Genomic DNA, 24,339 nt, shown 5'->3' on the forward strand with positions numbered 1-24,339 from the left:
TAAAATATTTAAGATCCACTGAGAATAAACAACTACTGCAATATTGTTATATTATTACAATTTTGTTAAGTAAATATCAATATAGATACATGTTATTGAACCAATACATTATTATCCAGTGAGCAAAGAAAGTGAAAAATGTTTTTTTTTCTTAATACCACTGAGGTGAAACAGGTGAGGTGACACTAAGGTATGGGGATGATCCCCCTGTCGATGGCGAGCTGTTCGATGGTAGAAAGTAGCCGTGGGCATCATATTGAACGATTCCTCTGAGCACAGTCCGTTGTATAAGTACAGTTTCGATAAAATTACTCACTCTCTACAGCTAAAGTAGTAAATTGAAGGATCAAATTAAATTTATGATAGTTCGTAGATTTTTAAAGTGACTTATATCTCTCTCGACATATATGCCACTTTATTTTAGCTTTAAAAGAGTTCGTATCCTCTTCGTAGCTTGCTGAAGTGTAGCATCATCAGAATTCTCTGTAAATTTTTAAAAGAAATTTAACAATTTTCTATATTTTCTAGTGATTATTTGTAATAAAAAATAGCGAACTATTTATAAGGGAGAGATAACTAGTAACGTAACTATTCATTCAAAGAGCATATTCCTTTTTAAAAGGCCGGCAGCACACCTGCAATGCCGTAGGTGTTGTGGGTGACCATGGGCGGCGGTAGTCACTTACCATCAGGTGAGCCGCATGCTCGTTTGCCCCCTGTGTTGTAAAAAAAAAAAAAACTCTATACTTGGCCGTTTGACCAATTTGGTTATAGCTATATCCTTTTTTTCTATATAAAGATGCTTGTTAAAAAAAGAATTAACTGATTCGCTTTAGTTATACCGATACATAATATCATTTGCTCGTATTCTCGTTTCGGCCGGCCAGCCATTTACTGAAATGACGATTGATTTAATTCGTGCTGCAACAAACATGTTTGTTTGATAATTTGCTATGGGGGCTCGACAATTCACAGTGATACGGTGGGAGTGGTGCTACGTACTTGTCCCGACTTGCCGCTTACACTTCCTACTATATACACACACACATAAGGTATTTTTTTTTTTTTTTTATATGCTACTTGCCATAATTTCGTCTATATAAACGGGATATTTCCATGGACCGATTTAAAAAGTAGCTCATCTCCTTCTCGACCCTATATAGTACATTTATACCAAATTATATGATGATTGAATAGACGTCTAGAAATAACAAACAAACAAACTCATTTTACATATATAATATTATTAAGGATTCAATGACAAGAAAACATACGAGCCACCTCATAGTAGCTGTTTATAGTGACATCGTTTTTTCAAAATGTTGTACCAGAAGTAAAATTAAAAAATATTTTTTTATAACGATGATATAGTGTCTTGTTTAACATATAGGAAGGATACATTTGGCCTTTTATTTCGTTGGAAAAATGCCAGGTCGTTCAAAAATTAAGTAGAAAATATACTTTACTATATAATGAGATGAAATTTGCATAATAGATATTATATATTTATAACATAAAAATTACCTTAAATTTGTACATGAAAAGGAAGATAAAAAAAATATATCTAATTTCATTTAATTTAATTTACAAAAAATAATAACTTCAGTAGGGATAAAATAAATATGGGACCCTCGCGGAAGATAATTATAAAAGTTGATTTAGAAAAGAAATAATATCACGACTTTGATTTAAATTGGCGAAGATATCGAGTAAGATTGGTTTTAAAAAAATACTGGTAAATCAAAGAAACTTCTGCTTTTGAAGTCTCATAATGGTGAATGAAAGAGTAATTAAAAAGCAGTCGCGGCCCATTTAAAGTGATTCACTTCAAAATCTGATATATTTTCTTTTATAGCATAGCTATTAAATAATCTAAATATATAACTAATTACAAAATATAATTAAAGAAACAAAAATAATATGTTACAAAACCTTTTGAAGTGTCTTCCTAAAAAAACAGAAGTATTTTTTGTATGCGGACTAATATCTCAAATTTATTATTAAAGCAATTTCTTTCTCTTTTATTATGCACGACATATATATCACAAGTATCAATAAAAAGGCTTAAAAAAAGCAAGATTATCTACTAAATATACAAAGAAAGATAAACAATATAGGTATATACAATTATAAGACTTGTGACTACAATAAATATGAAATAGACAAAAATAACATTTCTATACGATATATCAACATTATTTGGAATTCATATAATATTATTATTTGCTATTTTTGTCCCTAAGTACCAGAGAAAGTACAAAGACGTACAAATATTATCTACTTGGACGCCTTTGCTCCCTTCGCATTTTTGCTATCAAGGGTCTTTCTTTTACACGTATGTTTCAGTATGAAGGGTGGGATACGGCAATGAAATAACAGGTTACGGAAGTAGATTTGTAATGCACTCAGTGTTTTTTGTAATAATCATGCTACTGTCCATGTTTGCAACATTTTTTATGCAACTTAGAATGGCAAACAAGCTGACGGCCCACCTGATGGAAAATGGTAACCGTCGCCTATAGACATGAGCAGTACCATGAACAAAACAGAGTATACTGTTTCGCCCATGATACTCCCTATGCGTTTCCGCTCTTGAGGACTCAGGTGTTATTCCTCTGTACCCTGTAAATTCACTGCCATATCCTACCCTTCAAACCGAAACAAATTCAAGAAAACACAACTGCAGTCATAGAAAAATGAATATCATTTTATCTATACCTACTCTAGTGAACGGATCCTCCTTTGAACATTCCGTTAGAGGGGCAGCCAGCTTGTTTGATATTCCAATACGTATAAAAAGTACTCTTAAACTATATATACGTATTCGTAAGTAGGTACCTAATATGACTCCTGTGTAGCTTGGATTTCAACGTACTTACACTGGGACATAAGAGTTATTTTGTTCGTTTAAAAACACCAACGAGGTAATCAAGAAAATTGCAATATACGGTTCCCCAGCAACATTTCAATGCATCCGATAAATACTTACCAGAAATACAATACTGTAATGAACTTTTTAAATCAGCTCGCGTCGGAATATTATGAAATATGTTCACAGCTGTAAGTGCGCTGTTTTAGCACGCGTATTGCACGATACGAGTGTATTAATGCTAGAATTAACCAATTATTGTGATAGTATGGTATTTGTTATTATTATAATAAAATTTTACGGAAACTAAATTTTCAAATTAAAATTGATATTGTGGATTGTAAATACTTAATTAATTACTTCCATCTATTTCTGTGTCCAATATAATGCAAAATGATCAGCATATACTTAATTCAAAATTATTATTTTGAAATAAAATTTTAAAACTAAAAGATTCTCAATTCGTCTGCATGTTATTTTTTTTGATAATATGACAAATACTCACGATTCGGCCCGGCTTCGCACTGGCTGGTAGATAGTATATAAAGGTAATTTACTAAAATAATATATAACTTTATATTACTTGCTTGGTCGTGTGGTCCCGGCATAGAATAGGCCACACCTTCCTTTCCTGTGGGTGTCGTAAAAGACACTAAGGGACGGCGAGGGATGGGCAGCAGCGTCCCTCTTAAAACATCTCTAAAGCCTAACTGCGGTTGCCAATCCACCTGCCAATCGTGGTAACTACTAGCAAAACCCCCAAAGGGAAGGTTTACGTTCAGCAATGGATAGTTAAGGGCTGATATGATGATGATGATGATTACTTGCTGATGATGTAGCGTTCTGTAAGTAAAAGAATTTAGAAAATCAATTTAAAACTTTTTATAGTGTATACCTATATAAGTCTAAGTAATTTTTATGTTTATTACAAACAATCAAATAAATATATTAGTATTGACGAGTATCGAAATTTAAACCAAATTTCAATGTCACAATTCTTTTTGTAATCCAAGAAGTACATTTTCACGTTAATTCCATATTAATTTTGTGACTAATGAAGAGCCGTTCTTGTTCGGAGAGCAACTTGTTGTTGCGATGCAAAACTCTACTTGTAAACACACATTTCTGCGTATTAACATGTAAATATTCCTTTGCAACAAACAGTTTATAATATTTAACATTTTATCCTTCACCGGTATACTGGTAGGGGGGTTCACGACAGAACTTGATATTTTTCAAAGAAAAACGAATTTGTTATAAAAATAGACTTAATACACCGATACAATAAGGACTTATTTTTTATATTTATAGTACATAGACGTAAGGTGTGTATATAATAGATATTTTATACCTATTTTTTATATTAGTTAAAATAGGTTCGCAGAAGGTTTTAGTTTTATGAATAAGGAGATAATGTACTGTTGAATTATTATATATGTATATGTATAAACAAATACATTTAACAGAATCGGTAATTTTATAGATCTTGGCAACTAATAGGATCCATAGCTGGAAATGAAACCGGCTCGATTTCATTATGTAGGTACGACGGCGGGAGGGGCCAAGCCTCAGCGTTTTGCGGCTTCTGATTAATTAATTAATTTCCACAGAAATTAAAATTATTTACAGGTGTACCGGTGTTGTGGCCCGTAGGTGCTGCGTGCTTTATGCGCGTATTTCCTACAAAATAAGCAAATAATTTATACAGGATGTATATGCTATCTTGGAATATACAACGTTACCGTTTCACGTTACTGAATAGGGAAATTCAGCACCTTCACGTCTGTGTTCACATATATTACACTTAATGCTCATTCATAAAACGCGAACGCATGTTGCTTTACGGAGATTTACCACAGAGTTTTATATAAAAAATTATTCACACTTAAACAAAGTTATTGCCTTTAAAGCGTACCTTTGATCTTTTAGAATTCTCCTTTTTTTTCCACAAAGTATTCAATTAAAGTGAGGTAGGAGTTTTATTATGTGATAAAAGTACTTGCACTGTTCAAGTCATAAAGGTAATATTTAAATGGTATGTGCTTTTCAAATCTCTATTTATTAAACTAGCCATGCCTGCGGCTTTGCTCCCTTGAAACAATTCAGTTCCCATTTTTATAAAAAAAAATTGTGAAGTTATTTTTCTTGTTAATTCTTAATAAACAGATCCCCTGTACGAAAATATATATTTCCAGATAGATACGTAGCTGTTTCAAAGTTTTAAACGCACTCGAATTTAAAACCCCATTGTTTATGGTGAACGCCAACAAGCGAATACACTATACACGGTCGAATGCAATCACTGCATCAATGTACGCCAATGTAATTCTCTATGTGTGTTGTTCTATCTTGTCTTCAGAAACGTCAACGCGAATGACTGGAGCTAAAGTCGATAAGATATTGAAATGATCAATTTCAATACAAAGTTTGAATAGAAATTTTAACCAATTACCTTCATTACCGTAACTGGGATTAACAATGTTTTCAATAGGATGTGGAGACTCAGTAATCATTGTCAATCACGTAGAATTGGCAACAGTAATTGATTATTTGTTTTCATAATTATATTCAATATATTCTATATGTAATACTATGTTAATGTATCACCTAATATTATAAATATATGTATATAATAATGTCTTATTAGATATATCATCATCTTTTGATCATTACCTTTGATCTCTATCGTTACTTCATTGGTATTACAATGTATTATGTACGTATGTTGATTACTTTTTATATTATGATACTGATTTGATTTTACATGATTTTAACTTTTGTAAAGGAAGAACTGCGATGTTGGACTTGGCCTTTTTTTTCGTTTTATGTTTGTGATGGGATCTCATTTCTTTTTATAGGTCATCCTCCTTTTTTTCGGGTAAGTCCATCAGCTATAAACGCGATACGTTAATTGAATGCCTAATTTTTAATAATCATTATTTTTCATTTAGTTTAATGAATAATGAAATTTCGGGTTTTTTTTTAATTTTTTCCTTCCATTATTGGCTAAACGCTAACTAAAATGTAAAAAAAAATGTTTGTGATGTTGCTCAAAATACCTTAGAGTTTTAGTAATCTGCAAGTGTCAGTGACATAACTAAAGACTTTGACAAGTGATCATTCGAAAATTATAAAGTGGAATTATCAGATATATTGGCAAAATAGATAGTTATAATATGTCCTTTTGATCACCCAAAATTCTAACTTTTTGCTTTATCTACAATAACAGAGGCTCAAAAGTGGCGTGAGTTATTTCGAGAAAAGCATAGTACAGCTGTGCTGGTCTTGATGCATTCGCACTGCCATACCCCCTAAATTATGTTTATATGTATATAATTTTCCATATTACACTGAAATATAAATTATTTTATTATTTAAACCGCCATCGAATCTCTCTGCACATCCTGAAAGTTGACAGAAAATAACTGTAGCATTAAGTTTCCCTTCGTACCACATTTTATTGGTCAATAAAATTTAAGTAAACACGTTAGTAGGTGTAGCTCGTATTATCGACAGTATAATATTAACATATACAATTAGATATTTATCGACAAACCAACTTGTACTAAACTGCTCGCATATAAACATTGTGACATATTCATAGGAAACGAACATTTATTTATTTCAGTTCAGTATTAGTTCAATTTAAAACAATAACCAACTACAATGGAAACGCTATCCACGAGTTTTCTTTGTGTACCCAGGAAATATTATTTTTAAATGTTATTTTATTAAATTACCAATACCGAGAAAATATAAATGTTTTTCAGTACGATATTCATTGTTATTATTTTAATTTAATAACATTTGAATATTTTTTTTTTATTATTTTTCATGAAAAGTCCGCATTAAATAAATATTTGAACATGAAATCTAAAGAGTAAAATTGAATAGAGCCTTTTTCAATTACTTGCTGGTATTCAATTGGAATAAAATTTTTGAATTGATTATAAAATGATTTTGATTTCTTGATTTCATTGACGACAGAGCCGGAATGTGGCCAAAACAAATTCACACAAATAAAAATTAATCGGTAAATATGTTATTAAACTTAAAACTTGAGAATGGCTGAGACAATTCAGTAAGTTTCTTTTCGCAAATATTCATTGAAATCTCAGATACTTATAAAGTTAAAAATTAGAAAAAAAATTCTTTAAATATATAAAAGTTTTCTTTATTCTCTATAAACTATTCCTAACTGCCCATTCAACATTTCAATAGCTTTTGACAGACGTTTGTCGGGTCAACTATTTTATAATAAAATGATGCATCGCTTCGAATTTTACACTCACTTGATTTGTCCTAATGAATATTTTTATATACCAGCTAGCGACCCGCCCCGGCTTCGCACGGGTTCAATGCCGCACCACTATGTCCCTGCATTTTAAATCTGTAATATCTTCGGAAATATTCATTTTAATTACATGCTGTAAATGGTTATATTAATCTATATTAAATGAACAATGTATTTAGGGTACTTAATTGGATAAACATTAATGCTGTATTGCTTAAAATCACTTCGTAAATAAGCCATTTTTCCCATGAAATGTAAAGGATATAAAATGGTTATTGTGGGTTATCCTTAAGAGATAGACATATACCATCGCAGATTTTTTTGTTGACCTTTTTAAGGTGTACAATACTGTAGTACATTATTTTTATTTATTTATTCGCGCTTGCAATGTAAGCGCAAAAAATGTGTTTATTTACGACATCACATTAGAAACCTCTAAATTTATCAATGTTTCTCTACAATATTACGCATGTATTATACATATAAACCTTCCTCTTGAATCACTCTATCTATTAGAAAAACCGCTTCAAAATCCGTTGTGTAGTTTTAAATATTTAAGCATACATAGGGACGGACAGACAGCGACAGCGACTTTGTTTTGTACTATGTAGTAATAATGAGGTGATGCCCAGAGCCTGCTTGATCGTGAACGGTTTCCATAGCCTCTCATCATCATCATATCAGGAGTTAACTATCCACTGCTGAACATAAGCCTAGTCCATAAGTAGTGACCACGCTTAGTAGGCGAGTTGGCAACCGCAATTAGGCTTTGGTGATGTTTTAAGACGGACGCCGCTGCCCATAACCCGACCGTTAAGCTCCCTTAGTCGCCTCTCACGACACCCACCGAAAAAGAAGAGGTGGGTCATTCTATGCCGTAGCCTGTGGCCGCTTGGAATAATATTTTTTCTATCCTGTAAAAACTCTGTACCCCTTTTTATATATTTATGAATAATCGTTTCAGGAATTGAGTGCGAAAAACTCTGTTATGTCCATGGTTGGCTATAGGCGACGGTTACCACTTTCCATCAGGTGGGCCGTCAGCTCGTTTGCCATTCTAAGTTGTATAAAAATAAACGTCGGCAGGGACCTTATTTCATACTTGAATATTTGCAAAAGGAAGCACATCTCGTGTTGTAAGCGACGGTGTGAAGTATAAAGTTGAACTCCCTGTCGATGGCAGTACAACGCCCGCGAACATCAGGTCAAACGACACCTAAGAACGGACTACAGTCTATTATACATTATACAGTTTTTCTTCTTTTCTTTGCGAGTTGATAGCAAGGTAATAAATGTTTTGTATAGCGTCCATTAAATCCTACAGAGAACAGGTAGTAGGGCAATCAGGACAATACAGTAGGTGTACTATACTGTGAATGGCTGACAGATGTTAATTAATAACTTTTATACTTCCGCGTTTGCATTATTATAAGTATATATGTAGTAATATTATATTATATAATTATATTAGTTCATAAATTACAAGAATTAACGCATTCTTCAAAACCGTAACTTACCGTAAAATTCTAAATGTTGTTTCAAAACGAATCGAGTGTAAATGAATAACCAGCCGTAGACATTAACCAGGTAAAAGTCGGTTCGTTTTTTATACGTCATAATACGAAAAAGAACAAGCCAGTTTAGGACTATAAAGTGAATTGCCTGGAACTTGATTGGGTTTTTACAAGTTTATAATGCGACTGCTGGCCATAGTAACTAACCTCCTTATTCGGGGGAAAAGGGATTGTTAGTAATGCGGATTATCAGTCCCATTGCTAACAATATACCCTTACAGGTCGACCTCCCCGTGGTTCCCCCTGGAAACCATCGTGCCGTACACTTAGGTGTATTTATCACAATGGGCTAACTGGCCTGTCTTTTCATCCTCACCTATCATCCCTCACTGGTGCCCCTCGAGCGTATACTGTTAGCGCAGGCGGGGTTACCATATCATTATCATTCATTAAAAAAAAACCTCCTTATTCGTAAAAAACCATTAGAGTATTTAACTATCAGAGATGCTTTGTCACTGTCTTTCAAATTGAGAAATTAGTGCAAAAGTAAAGGATAACACACTTCAAAAACTAAAAAGGTTTATGAGAGGTGTGTCATTTTTATGAATAAAGGCCGATAAAAGAATTACGTCTATAATATTACTATTTTTTCAAATATACGACTACTTGTTAGTTTGTTTCTACCTAACGCAAATTTTCTACGATGTCGGTAGCTTGCAAACGACATTTCTGCTGATGCGGACAATAGAATGCAGGCGTAATAAACGACGGTAACTGTTTACTATCAGACGGACCTGTATATATATATTTTTTTAATGCATGATTAATGGAATGGTAACCCTGCCTGTGCTAACGGTATACCCTGGGGGTCACCAGTGAGGGATGATAGGTGAATAATGACCATCGTGATGAATACACCTGGAACTCTGCACGACGGTTTCCAGGAGGAACCGCGTGGAGGTCGACCTGACAGGGTGTATTGCTAGCAATGGGACTGGTAGCCCGCATTACTAACGATCCCTTCCCCCCCCCCCATGTATATTTATTTACCACCATAATATTTAAAATAAACAGCTCAACACGCAAACTCATCACTATTACATTTTACGGTTGGCTAAAAATTAGGTCATGGTGTTTAATAAGGAAACTGCCAATCGACATGGGAATGACCGTTTAATTATATCAGTTAAGATTATAATTAAAAATATACTGCGACGCACGTACGGTCGATATTTCAAAGAAAGTGGTATTTATTTATAACTAACGACCCGCCCCGGCTTCGCACGAGTGCACATTATCTCACATCACATTTGAAACCTCTAAAATTATCAGTGTTTCTTTACAATATTGTGCATGTATTATACATACAAACCTTTCTTTCGAAGCAGTCTATCTATTAAAAAAGACCGCATCAAAATCCGTTGCGTAGTTTTAAAGATATAAGCATACATAGGGACGGACAAACAGCGACAGCGACTTTGTTCTATACTATGTAGTGATTTGAAGTACTAATAAAAAATAAAGCACTACCAGGCGTTTGTACTCCTTAAGTATTGTTTTATGCAGACTTTCAAGTTGTTACTTGTCTGTTTGTTATATTAATATGTAAATACGAGTAAAAGGAGTTCAAGAAAACTTTGATAATTGAATTGGAGTAGCTGACCCAATTAAAAGGGGGAAAGGGATTGTTAGTAATGGAGACTGAGAATCCCATTGCTAGCAATATAACCAACCAGGTCGACCTTCTCACGGTTCCCACTGGAAACTATCATGGTTAATTCCTGATGAATTTATCATGATGGGCTAACTGGCCTGTTTTCATTCTCATCGATCACCCTTCACTGGTGCTCCGCCAGCGTATTCCATTAGCGCAGGCGGGGCTACCATACCATTTTCACTCATAAAAAAAAGACTCAATTAAAAAACTGTTTGAATCATAACATTTATTTTACTGCACTAGGTGTGTTATCTTGCAGAAGTCCATATCATTAGTTATTTGACTAGAATAATTTTATTTAATTCCGCTACCATTAGTATTTGTGTGATTGCCAACACTCGGAGATTAGGGGGGGAAAGGAATTGTTAGTATTGGGGATGTAACTTCCCCATAGCTAGCAATATACCCTATCAGGTCGACCTCCACACGGTTCCCGCTGGAAACCATTTTGATTAGTTCTTTATGAATTCGTCACTATAGACCAACTGACCTGTTTCATCCTCACCTATCATCCCTCACTGGTGCCCCGCCAGTGTATACCGATAACGCAGGCGGGGTTACCATTTCATTATCACCCAGTAAAAAAAAAAACACTCGAAGATTGACCACCAGTATTGCCAGAAATTCTACAATCTTCCAAATTAGCCATAAAATTTCAACTAATAATAATAACATAACATTTATTAGGCAGATCAAGCTTCATTTCATAAAGTGACAATCAGGAAAAATGTAAAGATATTGTTAATTTAATCATCATCATCTCAGCCATTATCTGTCCACTGCTGATCATAGACCTCCCTCGTAGACTGCCATAAGGAACTCTCCTAAGCCACCTGCATCCACTGACTCTCATCATTGCATTTGAGGTCGTCACTCCATCTAATGGGGAGTCGTCCTACACTGCGTTTACCCGTACTGGGTCACCATTCAAGAACTTTTCTTTGTTGTTTATTGAATAGTAAATTTTATTGTAACAATATGATCATGTTTTCGAAAAAAATGTCTTAATGGTGTTTCGTTATGTTTTACTAATTTACCTAATTAATTTCGATTACGATGTCTCGATAGCAGTTAATAAGTAATTAAGATTCTATTAACAGTACTCGATTAACTATCATAATTATGACAATTTTAATTAGCTAAATACCTTATAAATTGTATAGGAAGCTTTAAAATTCAAAATTGAAACTAAAACTTCCAAACTTCTAATTTTGGAAGAAGAGAGTGAAATTTGGAACACTTATTAATCTATTATAAACAATACTCATCCATTAGTATAAATTAGTGCAGCATTTACGAGTGTATATATAAAAGAGCATGCTCATTGACAGACTGACATATATATCAAAGTACAGCCAAAAGCGCTGAATCTAAAATCATGAAATTTTGCAGATAGATCCTTGATGTAACGTAGGTGAACAATAAAAAAAACGTATTTTACAAATTTAATCTCAAAGAAGATAAAATGGGAGTAGACAATTTGTATGGAATTTCGTTACTTTAAAAGTTAGACACGTGAAATTTTTGAATTAGATTCTTGATTCAAAACAAACGTTAATATATTTATTGGCTTTTGAAGAATCATAATTCATCCCTTAAGGGATGAAGTAGGATATGAAAGTTTATTAAATTATATGAAAATCGAGAACAAATTAAATTTGCGCAAACCAAAAGAACATTTTAATGGGGATGCTATCACACTAAGCTGCTGAATTTTAATATTTTTATCTCTTTGCTACAGATCCGAGCCATTAGAATGGTGTTAAAACTTAGCGCAATGAAGTATGTGCCGCTGATGGTGTTTCAACTTATACTTATGGTCCTATTCTTCGTATTCACAAGATACGGGCTGGATAAAGACGTTAATGTTAGAGGTAAGTAAATCTACTACTACTCGGGTGAGGGTGACCTCTGCTGACACGAAGGCCTCTGACTCCGAAACACGACGCAAGAGAAATATGCAAACATAAATTTGAAAAACAAATTCAAGGTATATGAAAATATTACACAAAATATATTTTTATGAATTTAAATCTCGTATTTATCTATACTTTATAAATATCTTTAAAACTAAATGAAATAATTTAAAACTATATTCTACGAAAAGAATTTAATGCAATACTTCTATTTTAACAAAAAATGATCGTAATCAGATCAAAATCAGCAGGAGTATCAAGAATATAAACATAATCTTCTTTTTTAAGTCGGTTAAAAACTGACCAAGTGGGCATTGGGCGTCCATTAATAGGGACCCGTAACAACGCAAGTACCTACTTAATTAAAAGGAAAATGGCAAAGATAGTTAAAAGTTAAAGGAAGGATAAACTTTTGCACAGACCTGGAAAGGGGGAAGGTCTCTTTATCTCGCTAAAGAGCCATTTAATCAAAAATATTTAATTGACATTTTCCAAACGACCTCCTCAGCGAGCCCGCTCACGATGGATCAAATTTTTGAACAGCTTGGTTTTTGGTGAACAGTCTATAATTTTGACTCTTGTTCCTTTATTTCCATAAAAATCTGAAATCCACTTTCTTTAATAAAATAAATCCATATAAACTAGTTATGTTCCGCAACTACATACATTAATAATGGTAAAAAGTAATGTATGTTAGAATATCTAGAACATGATCTCCTTTTCTTAATATTTCAAATTCCATTCAACTATGATTTTGACTGATTAGTTTAAAAACATACTCACAAATATCTGTACAAACCTTCACATTTTAATAATATTTTTAAAGTTATAATTATGCCTCCATATCCTGTAGCTTCACTGTCATATCAGGCACTTCGAACCGAAACATATCATGCAAACAAGAGATATCCAAAGCAATGACTTTTGTACGAAGTCTCCCTCTTGTAAATATTCGTATGTATGGTCTATGTGTGTTCAACAAACTTGCAGTCTGGGATTATAATATTTCTACATGTGTAGTCAAGTGTAACTCCGGCAAAACAACTAATTGGTTTGATTACTCTGGAGACGAATTGCGTCAACAAACGCAATACAGGATTAAGTTACGAGTGTCGCCAATTGTAATAATTAGCGTATCCAATTAATATAATGACGCCGCAAACAATGTATGCAAGGCCAATATTGTTGTGACTGTAAAAATGTTGCTCGTCTTGGGAATTTAATGATATATCTACCTACTACGATATAATATCTCTGCATGAAATGGCTGCTGCCACAAAATGGCGGATTAAATTAAAAAAACTTATTTGTCAATTTTTTTACTTCTAGCTTTGCCTGCCTGTTTACCTTTTCTTGAACTGATGACACCTACTTTTTAAATAGTATAAAATAAAATCGCCGTCCACGTTTGTATGGTCCTTTGCTTGCCTACTTCTTTAACATATAAAACGCTTCAAACTACACAACCAATTTTAATTTGTTATTCACTGTCGCTTAGATATGTTTTATGGAAGTTTGAGTTCATGCACTCGTGCGAAGTCAGAGCGAGAGATCAGTATAATAGTGTTTGATATTGTTACTATACAAGTATACATTGTAATCTTTCGCTTAGCAAATTTGATCAAAGTAAAAATTTAATAATGCCACTAAGAAATAATGTAGGTTGTAGGTAGGTACCTAATATGTAATCGTTTGCGGAACCAATATCAGGAGTTTGTGAAGCGTTTAAAAATCAATGATTCAAATACAGAGGTCAGGTTTAAACGGGTCAATCCCGCAGGAATTAACCTCCATCGGAGGTTGGGCCTGCAACTTTACAGGTCCGCTGCGTAAATGATATTTCAATCAATTTAATTTAGCTGGTAGATTTATTGTACTTACAATACCAAGCAAACTGACGGCCATCTAATGAAAGTGTCGCATCTAAACACAAACCACACCGTGGACGTCACACTTGTATACCTCAACTCTCTAAACTTAATTCCCGCACCGAAGCTGTTCGTAAACTGTATTAATTTTTTTTCTGAAGACATAATTGTAAGCCCCGCCTGCACTATTGGTTTTTGGCTTACTTATATTAATACTAGTGAGGAATAATAGGTCAGGTGCCTTATCGTGACAAATGTACTAAGACTAAACCACAATAGCACGATCCTACTATCATTGCCTTTTGCCTACATTTTCTTTTTGTCAATAAGTTATTTAAATAAATATAGGAATTGAATGATAGAAAGATGCGTGAAATGAAACTAGGCAAGAAGTGAATAAGAGGTATGGAGCGAAAGGGACAAAAAGAGATACGACAAACGTTGATAAAAGACGAAGTGTGTGCACGCACGTTATAATTGGTTTTATGATTTAATTGGTAATATTTTTCCATACTGAAGTTTTTAAAGGAGACCAAATTAAAACTTACTCCTTTTGGAATCTATAAATCGGAGTAATTTTTCACAATACTTTAATGATTAAATAATTTACATACATACATATCTGTCACACCTGTCTCCCATTAGGGTAGGCAGAAGCAATGGAACGCCAAATGCTTCGATTCAAACAAACCTCTTTCGCTTCTTCCACATTCATCAATCTTTTCATACACGCTCGCCGGTTACGGGCACTTTTAATTTGGCCCTTCTTCAGCACGTCGCCTATTTGGTCGACATACGTCCGTCTAGAGCGGCCCCTACTGACATTTCCATTCATTCTTGCTCAATAAATCTCTTTCGTAATCCTTATTCCATCCATCCTCTCCAAATGGATAAACCAACGCAGCAGCATTCCCTTTACGATTTTTGTCATTACATCGTCTTTCAGTCTACACACTGTTATATAAATAATTTAATGTGTGCGTATTTCTCCCGCAGTATATTAATTACAGTAATTATATCCTAACAAATTGCTAAGTTACCTGAATTGAAATAACCTATTTAAGAAAAGAGTACTTTTTGAAACTGATTTTTTGGAAGTCTCTCGCCCGATAACAATATTCAAACCTCACTGTAATATCATAAAATATACCTTTTATTTGTGTATGAATATAAATTATTTCTATTCTATTCATGTGGTGATTATCTACGGACGCGAGGGGTGCGTAATTATAACTATATATGCGATGTTGGCGGTCAGCCACAGCTATAGGTTTAACAGGCATTCGGTTTATTGAAACTAATTCTAATTTGTAGCTTCAGGTTCTCACCACTAAAATATATGGCGAGGGTTTTGCTCTAATCGCTAAGCAAGGCTGAAACATAATTAGAGCTTCCATCCATGAAACCGGAACGTTTTATCGCATACAAATTGAGCGGCCTATGTTTTCTCCACAGTTTAGGCCTTTCGATACATTATCCGAGGTAACTCGAACATGATGATGCAGTGACTGGTGCGTTGTTTTAGATAAATAATGTCCCGGAAATGTTTCTCGATGGAGTCAATTTATGAAAAGAAATTCTGAGTCTTAATCAAATTCGTAACCTTCAAGAAAAGAGCATATTCCCTTTTAAAAGGCCAACAGCACACCTGCAATGCCGTTGGTGTTGTAGGTGACCATTGACGGCAGTAGTCACTTATCATCAGGTGAATCGCATGCTCGTTTGCCCCCTGTGTTGTAAAAAAAAATTAATATAATTTGTAAGAAATATAGTTACAGAATATTGATATAATGTTAGATTGATAGAATAAGTAATGGCGTATGCAGCATTCTAATTTCTCTAGTTTTTATTCGCGACTTCGTCCACGTGACTGTGACATATTTATTAATCTAAGTCAATAAAAAAGAAGCCTAAAACCTTCTTTATTCCAAATACTTTGTGTATACAAAATTTCATAACAATTGGTTGATGAACCATTAAGGAGCCAATAGCTCAGCAAACAATCTCAATTTCACATTTATATATCATAATATTTATAAATTCATAATAAAAATACTCATTATTCGTTTTCAACCATTAACCTGCATAATTTATGTATGAAAACTTCACGGGAAGAACACAGAATGCCAGTAAATTGTACGTAAAGAAACAACATATCAAAATTTAATAATCACAATGTATCTACATTCCTTTATATATCTTATTTTTTTTTGAGAACTTTACAACTAGATTATTGTCATCCATTATACATAATTTTTTCTTGTGGGAATTTCGAGAAATTTATCTATTTATGGAATCGTATAAAATGTTGTATTTCCAGATGAATACAAAAAGCGAAAATATGTATCGTATTATTCGTACTGTACTATGTACCTCAATAGTATTTACTCCCGTGTGCGTTTCGTATTAATTTTGTAAAGATCTTAACCGCCATTTTGATCTGTTTGAAAAAATAAACACTGCTTGGTACGAAGCATAATTAAATTATAGACACAGTTTTGAGCATTCTAAATTCAAATATTTTTAACCTATGCGTCTACAAACAATCTCGTCATAAATTTGTATACTTAATGAAGAGTAAAGCTGCTAATGTTTGTGTAGCAAAACGTACTTGTTACACTAGATTTTTTAATTTAAGAGAAGGTTTATTAAGTTTAAATTTGAATAACAGTAGATGACACAATTCATAAATATCTCAGCTGTCTGTTGGCGGCGCCGGTCGCTGGTCGCTGGCCGCTGGACGCTGGACGCTGAGCGCTAGGTTCTCAGTGCACAGATCCGTCGACGGCGATCATTGTTATCGATACGGCCCCGCCGCGCCGCGCCGTGGCCCGCGCCCCGGCTTACGCAGAACAATCATCCTTTATTACTGGGATATATCTCTTTTGATAGACGCACAAAGTAATTTCATCAGCCTAGAGGTTATTAAAAGGAACGAAATAATAAATGGATGAATCGCCGAATACGTATAATCCTTGTATAATACATTAATATTAATCCAACCAATATCGATACGGCCCACGGACACCGATATAAATGGTGCATATGTCTTTTTTCTGCTTTGCTTTGCAGATATTTTTATCTCATTTCTTTATTATATAACAATAGAATAAAAGTTTATTAAAACTATTTTTTTTTTATTGCAAGAAAGGTTGTTGTTGGAGAGATTAAAAGAGTTGGCGTTCCATTGTTTCTGCCTACCCTAATGGGAGACGGGCGTGACAGATATGTATGTAAATGATAAACAAGTTAATAGCACTGTTAACAAAAAGTAATAACCATCGCCTCTAGACATGAAGAGCTAGATGCACATTACAGAATACACAGTGACACCCATGGTTTACTACATGCTTAGAAATAAAGGTGTTACACCTCCATTATTGCCCGCCGTCTGTAAACGTATCAAACGACGATGGCGGAAGAAGTACTGTCCTTTAGTAAATATTCGGATCGATTTTATATTACTTAACCCTTATAAGTTAGGAAGGGGCTAAATTTAGAGTGATCATTTGGTACACTCTTGAAATTACATTCAGTTTACTAAAGTTAAGAGATAAGTTAAGATTCATTGATGGACATTCGTTCGATTAATTTCTACGTAATTGAATTGCGCTTACCATCTCGGTAGACATTGATTGATTACAAGTGGCCTCCTCAGCTCCTGGTGAGACGTGACCGAGAAATTGTCGTAAAAAATATTCCATGGAATAACTTTGAATGACCTTTATATTTCCATTCGTCCATTTTTCTTTTATAACTGTCACAAAATCAATTACCTGATTTAGCTTGATAGACTTTGTACAAAGATCGTCGGCGCTTCCACTACCGCTCTCGTGATTCTGTCGCCAATCAACAATATATTTTTTAATGACTGATCAGGGTAACCCTGCCTCATCCACCCTATCTTGAGAGAGGAGACCTGCTCTTACCATCAGGGGGCGGGCCGCTGCCGTCAGAGATGTGGTGAGTGCGAAAGCGAACCCATGTCTCCGACATATGGCACCTCGAGGGTATATCGTCTGGTTTTTGGTGGGTACACCCCCACCTTACGGGGAGATTCCCACAGTACCCATTCACCTCCCACAAGGTGTATGGGTCTGCATAAAGCATTTTCCAGACGGTAAAAAGAAAAAGGGTAACCCTGCCTGTGCTCCCAGTATTCACTGGCAGGGCGTGAATACTGATGGGTACATACAGTGTTTTTTTTTACAACACAGGGGGCAAACGAGCATGCAGCTCACCTGATGGTAAGTGACTACCGCCGCCCATGGTCACCCACAACACTTACGGCATTGCAGGTGTGCTGCCGGTGTTAGTATTCATTATTGTTGTCATCTTGACTTAACTATTCACTAGCAAATGCAAAACAACTAGGGCTTCGTACACTGTGATGCCAGCGAGGCAGAGGTAAACACCAATTAATACATACCATAAAATCTGTTCATCCTATAATCCCATATTGGTGCCTACTCGTATCCCACAGGATATTTCGGGTATGGTAGCCCCTCGTCGGCAACCCAGATTGCTACACAAACCACTTGCCCGTACAAGACATGCAGCTCATGCACCCACGAATCGTGCATTGCACTTGATTGGGGATATGCTCGCTCGGTACGACGATGTTGACATTTACGCGGATGAGCTAGAAAAATTGGTTGATGCAGCTTATAGATTCTGGATTCTCTATGATATATCTCTGTTTGCTCTAATGTATATATTGACATTTTCAGTTATAATTGATATTGACATTGTATTATATATTATTATTGTTTTCCTTTTACTACAGTGGAAATAATTACAGAATTGACATTTTATGAAAATTGAATATAATCGTAATCTTTTATAGTTAATTATTACTATTATTTATTGTAAAAAATTTATTATTTATTGAACCAGAGGGAAATTTTGTACAAAAGTCGATTGCTTGGGTACCTCTGTCCCATTCGTATTTCTACCGTGATGCAGTTGTGTTTGCATGGCTGTGTTTCGGTTTGAAGGGCGGGATATGGCGTGAATTTACTGAATACAGAGGAATAACATCTGAGTCCTCAGGAATGGCAACGCATGGGGGGTATCATGGGCGAAACAGTATACTCTATTATGTCCATGGTACTGCTCATGTCTATAGGCGACGGTTAGCACTTTTCATCAGGTGGGCCGGCCGCCATTCCAAGTTGTATAAAAAAAAAACTTGACATGTACGTACAAATTGTAATTATCTGTAGTGCGTTGCAGTTTGATCACCTGTAAACTACAGGTAATAATAAATAAATAAATACGTAGTAGAAATAACATAGTGCGAAATGCCGGTTGCACATATTTCTGAAAGTAGCGATAAAAAAGTTAAAAACAGCATTATGTCGACTGTCCATAGCAAATACCACATTCTATCTCATGTGATTATTCCCGTCGGCCCCATTCTGTGGAAGACCCAATGAATTGAGCAATTTCATTTGCAATTTTTCATTTGATATCCTAAAATAACAAACATATTAAATGAAATGTTCGTATGAAAGCTCCTAGCAATATTATTGAGAATTTGTACGATGTGTTAAATTATTGTATAAAAACATTATAGATATAAGTAAACTTTATCGTAACAAAACTAATATGATACCAACACCATCAATATAAATAAACAAAATGAACAAAAACTTTGCTCACACATTCTGAGACCATTTTCATAATTCTATTTGCCATCGATTGATGTGCCTTCTGAGTCGGTTCTGTATTAAATTTTATGCTGTTAAAATTCGCTGTTGTTTTTGTGGAGTACGCAAAACTTTTTGTTTTTTTATTCATTTCAACTCTACAAATTCAAATAATTGCCATTTCTGGATGCGACCCAAGTGTTTGGATTGCTGTTTAGTAAATTAACTATACGAGGTCTGTCCGGAAAGTTCGTATAAAAGTGTTCTGGAATGCGAGAAAGAGGAGTGGGGAGGCCAGGTAAGCGCAGGACCCCTTCCTTATGTCCCTAACAATGCTTCAGTTCTGGTCTGACCGCCGTGCGGTGCGAACTGGCTTGTCACGCCATCTGTGAAGTTACCTCTTAACGAAACCCCGTCGGCATGGAGCCCGCTTCCGTTGAAGAGCAGCGCGTCGTAATCAAGTTTCTCTCGAAACTCGGCAAGAATGGCCGTGAAATTTTTGCCGATCTCAGAACAGTTTATGGGGATGATGCTGTGAAGGAACCAACCGTCCACAAGTGGCTAAAAAGATTCAGAGAGGGCCGAGACAATGTTGATTGTTTTTTTCGATGTTCGGGGGATTGTCCATCAAGAATTCGTCCCTCCAGGCCAGACAGTTGATGGAAAATTCTACGTCGATGTGCTCAGACGCCTCAAAGCTCGTGTGGCACGAGTTCGTCCAGAATTGGCGCGAGAGGGGCGTTGGATTCTTCACCACGACAATGCCCCTGCCCACACCTCTCTTGTTGTCCGTGAGTTTTTGAGTAAAAATTCCATTACGGTGACCGAACACCCCCCTATTCGCCGGATTTGGCCCCGTGTGACTTCTTCTTGTTCCCAAAAACCAAATTGGTACTTCGGGGGCGGCATTTGGGGGACATAAATGAGATAAAAAAAGCTACGACGGGGCAGCTGAGAAACCTACAACCAGAGGACTTTCAAGGAGCCTTCTCACAGTGGAAACGGCGTTGGCACAAGTGCATTATGTCACAGGGGGAGTACTTTGAAGGGGATAAAATTGATTTACCTGAATAATTGTAAAATAAAATTTTTAAAAAACTTTTATACGTACTTTCCGGACAAACCTCGTACAATTAATGATTGTTAATTGTCGACGGAGTGGAATACTTCATGAATATTTGCCTACTGTCAGCTCAATTAATAAGACGAGACTATCAATTTTCAGTGAAATTGATACAATTGTGAAGGGAAACCGAATTAGTTATAAAGCTAACTAGCTATACAGTTCATTATCTATAATTAAAACTTGATACTACAATTACTACATAAACTATCATTAAGTAGGCAGGGGTATTTATTTATTTATTTATTCATTCATTAGTACAAATATGTGTACATGGCGGACTTAATGCTGAAAGCATTCTCTCCCAGTCTACCATAGGGAAGTGTCAGAATACTCGAATGCGGTACTACTAATTATTGTCAGTCATATAAATGGCGTTTTAAAAAAAAACAAAAATTATTTATATGTTAGTATAAGATGGTAATTACATACATACAAACATTCATAAAATAAACATACATAGTAATATAGTATTTATATATTAATACTTACGAATAAAATATTTAGTAATATCTCTTCCATTTATTCCAGGGTTCGAAGGCACCCATGTTATGATATTCATCGGCTTCGGTTACCTTATGACGTTTCTCAAGAAATACAGCTACAGCGCTCTAGGGTTCAACTGGCTACTCGCCGCCCTGGTCGTGCAGTGGGCCCTGCTGTGCCAGTCATTCTATTACATGGAGAACAATATCATCTGGATTACCAAGAAGTCCTTGCTCGGTACTTGTCAAATATATTGATATTACTTCGACACATTTCATTACTGGTTACGAATCATCTTAATAAGAAAAGTAAATGAACCTAACGCTACGGAGCTTGCTAAGCGATGTAATATATACAGGCTTTTATTTCAAGTTTTATTTAATATATATATATATATATATATATATATATATATATATATATATATATATATATATATATATATATATATATATATATATATATATATATATATATATATATATATATATATATATATATATATATATATATAATTGTATATATATATAATATATATAAACAATTTGTCGCTTTATACTATATTCTGGGGATAATAGGAGTGATATTACGTTACCACACAAAACACGGTTTTGGTAAAACTTTACATACTAGTAAGAATAGAATTGTCTATAAATAAATACCTACGATACGATTTATCCTATATCCCGTGTGGTCCTGACGTAGAATAGTACACCCCTTCCTTTAACGTGGGTGTTGTAAGAGGCGAGGGATGGGCAGCAGCGTCCCGCTTAAAACATCTCCAAAGCCTAACTGCGATCGCCAATCCGCCTGCCAAGCGTGGCAACTACTGGCACAGCCCTCCCTAGGGGGAAGCTTACATTCAGCAGTGGACAGTTAAAAGCTGATGAAATGTTGATGATAATACGATTTATAAATAAACTTACTAATACAACATTAACGTAAATGTAAAAATTAAAAAAATGTAGAGGTATTTATTTAGTCTCGCTTCAACAACTTGTCACAATTTAATTTAATCACAATAAGTACACAGATTGACGAGCCTAGACTAATATGAAGAAAATTACTCTTTATTCTAATTGATATAAAAACCCCAGCGAGAAATGGCTAATAAAAAAATTTAAAAAAAAAATACCTAACATTACGAAAATAGAAAGAAATGAATCAGAAATGGAATTCGTGATTCTTCATTCAAATATAAAATTATTGGTTTCCAGAACTCTCATTATCAAGTCTTTCAAGTTGTATTAACAAAAATTCCACTTTTTGTTCTCTCTCAAAGAAAATTAGACAAGTACAAAATTCAATAATAACATCGATGAAGATACATATCCGCCACAAGAGGATAATGTATCTCAATAACATCGAAAAATTAACAATGATTTATTGGGAAAAATGTTAAAAGAAAAGAAATCTGTTTCTTTAAATAATATTAATACAAAGAACTTGGAAAAATTAATTAAGTAAAACCAGCCATACGTAGGTTTAGTTAAGTAAAATACCATGTTATTATTGTAAAATTAAATACGACATTTCTTAGATATATTGTGTGGGTTTCTTGCTTGAGTGCGTTTTGTCTAATATCCATCTTTTATTGTTTAATGTTTCATTAACACACATTATATTTTAACGTAATAACTACCGGTAAAATTTACTTGTAATTAAATTAAAGAAGGATTGACTAGTTTTGGGATCAATTCGTAAGCCTTAATCATAAGGTCAGGCTCGCTCTTGTAGTTATTTCATTAAAACGTATCCATCTGTTGCTATTCCTAAATTCTAAGGTATCTGTAATTTCACCGCCATTTTTACCTTTTCATGTCGAAATATGACATACAAATACAGTTACTTAATGATAGGAAAATATGTAGTTTGGAATAGTATGCAAGGGACTTCTATATAAAAGCGCCCTCTGGTGAAAATACAGATACATACCACACCTTTTATTATTTTATATATTTATCGATTACATTAGCTATCATTGTCATTTTAGAAGCCGACATCATGGCGGCCACTATACTTATTACATTTGGAGCCCTGCTTGGCATTGCAAGTGGGATACAATTGCTTTTTATTGCTATCGTTGAGACCGCAGTAGCCTGTTTGAATCTTTGGTTGCTGTCAGACGTTTTTAAGGTACTTTTTCACTTTTGTTTTTCTACAAGATTGGTTTAATTTGCAACGTCGTTTGTTGTTTTAATCATTTATCAATATGAAATTTCCTATACACGGGGGATGAAATGGATGATATATTAGATGGATATATTTAGTCTGCTTTTCATCCCGATCAATGAATATATTCCGGTCATATTTAGCTAATACTGCAATAACAATGTACCCTTGAACTGGTTTGATAATAGTGCAACAAGAAAATTTGGTGTAAACTAATTTTGAGTTTGAGCTCACTTGATTGTATGAAGTGAGCTCAAGCTCGCTGCAGCTGAATATCAAATATATAACTCATCGTTCACACAGAGCGGTTCAAAGAGTAGAGCAGTTTTTGATCGCGTTTTAACGTATATATACATATGTTTACATAATGAGGTTAATGAAAAAAATTTTATTATTTAATTTTTAAAGTAAAATTACAAAATTTCATTATAATTAGGAAACTAGCCGTCAAATAACACCAAGAGACAGCGCAATAGTTTCAATTATACTATCAAATATTTTAACAGATATATCCCAAAGATCTTCGTTTTAATTTATTATTAAGTGATTTAAAAGTCTTTATTGTATGTATCGGAGTTATATGTTTAATACTGAATACAGCTAGTGGATTACTAAAACTACTAGTAAAGCTTCAGCTACAGATAAGGACAAACTCAAAAATTAAAGTATTGTAAATGGTATATTAATAAAAAAAAAGATTCCAAAATATTTATTACTTCAGTTAATTAA

The 24,339-nt window shown here is 34.3% G+C and overlaps 1 protein-coding gene across 1 annotated transcript in view; it reads left to right on the top strand.

Annotated features, from left to right (window-relative positions):
• The first annotated feature begins 983 nt into the window (after positions 1-983).
• The window catches only part of LOC113522424 (ammonium transporter Rh type B), a 35,056-nt gene continuing 11,700 nt past the window's right edge, over positions 984-24,339 (top strand). The window contains 4 exon segments of the mRNA XM_031911067.2: positions 984-1,052; positions 12,136-12,268; positions 21,484-21,675; positions 23,432-23,574. Of these exon segments, the coding sequence (XP_031766927.2) occupies positions 12,151-12,268; positions 21,484-21,675; positions 23,432-23,574 (453 nt within the window). The 5' untranslated portion in view covers positions 984-1,052; positions 12,136-12,150.

The sequence above is a fragment of the Galleria mellonella genome, unplaced genomic scaffold (assembly GCF_026898425.1).
Source record: "Galleria mellonella isolate WM207_F2 unplaced genomic scaffold, CSIRO_AGI_GalMel_v1 utg1634, whole genome shotgun sequence".
Taxonomy (NCBI): domain Eukaryota; kingdom Metazoa; phylum Arthropoda; class Insecta; order Lepidoptera; family Pyralidae; genus Galleria; species Galleria mellonella.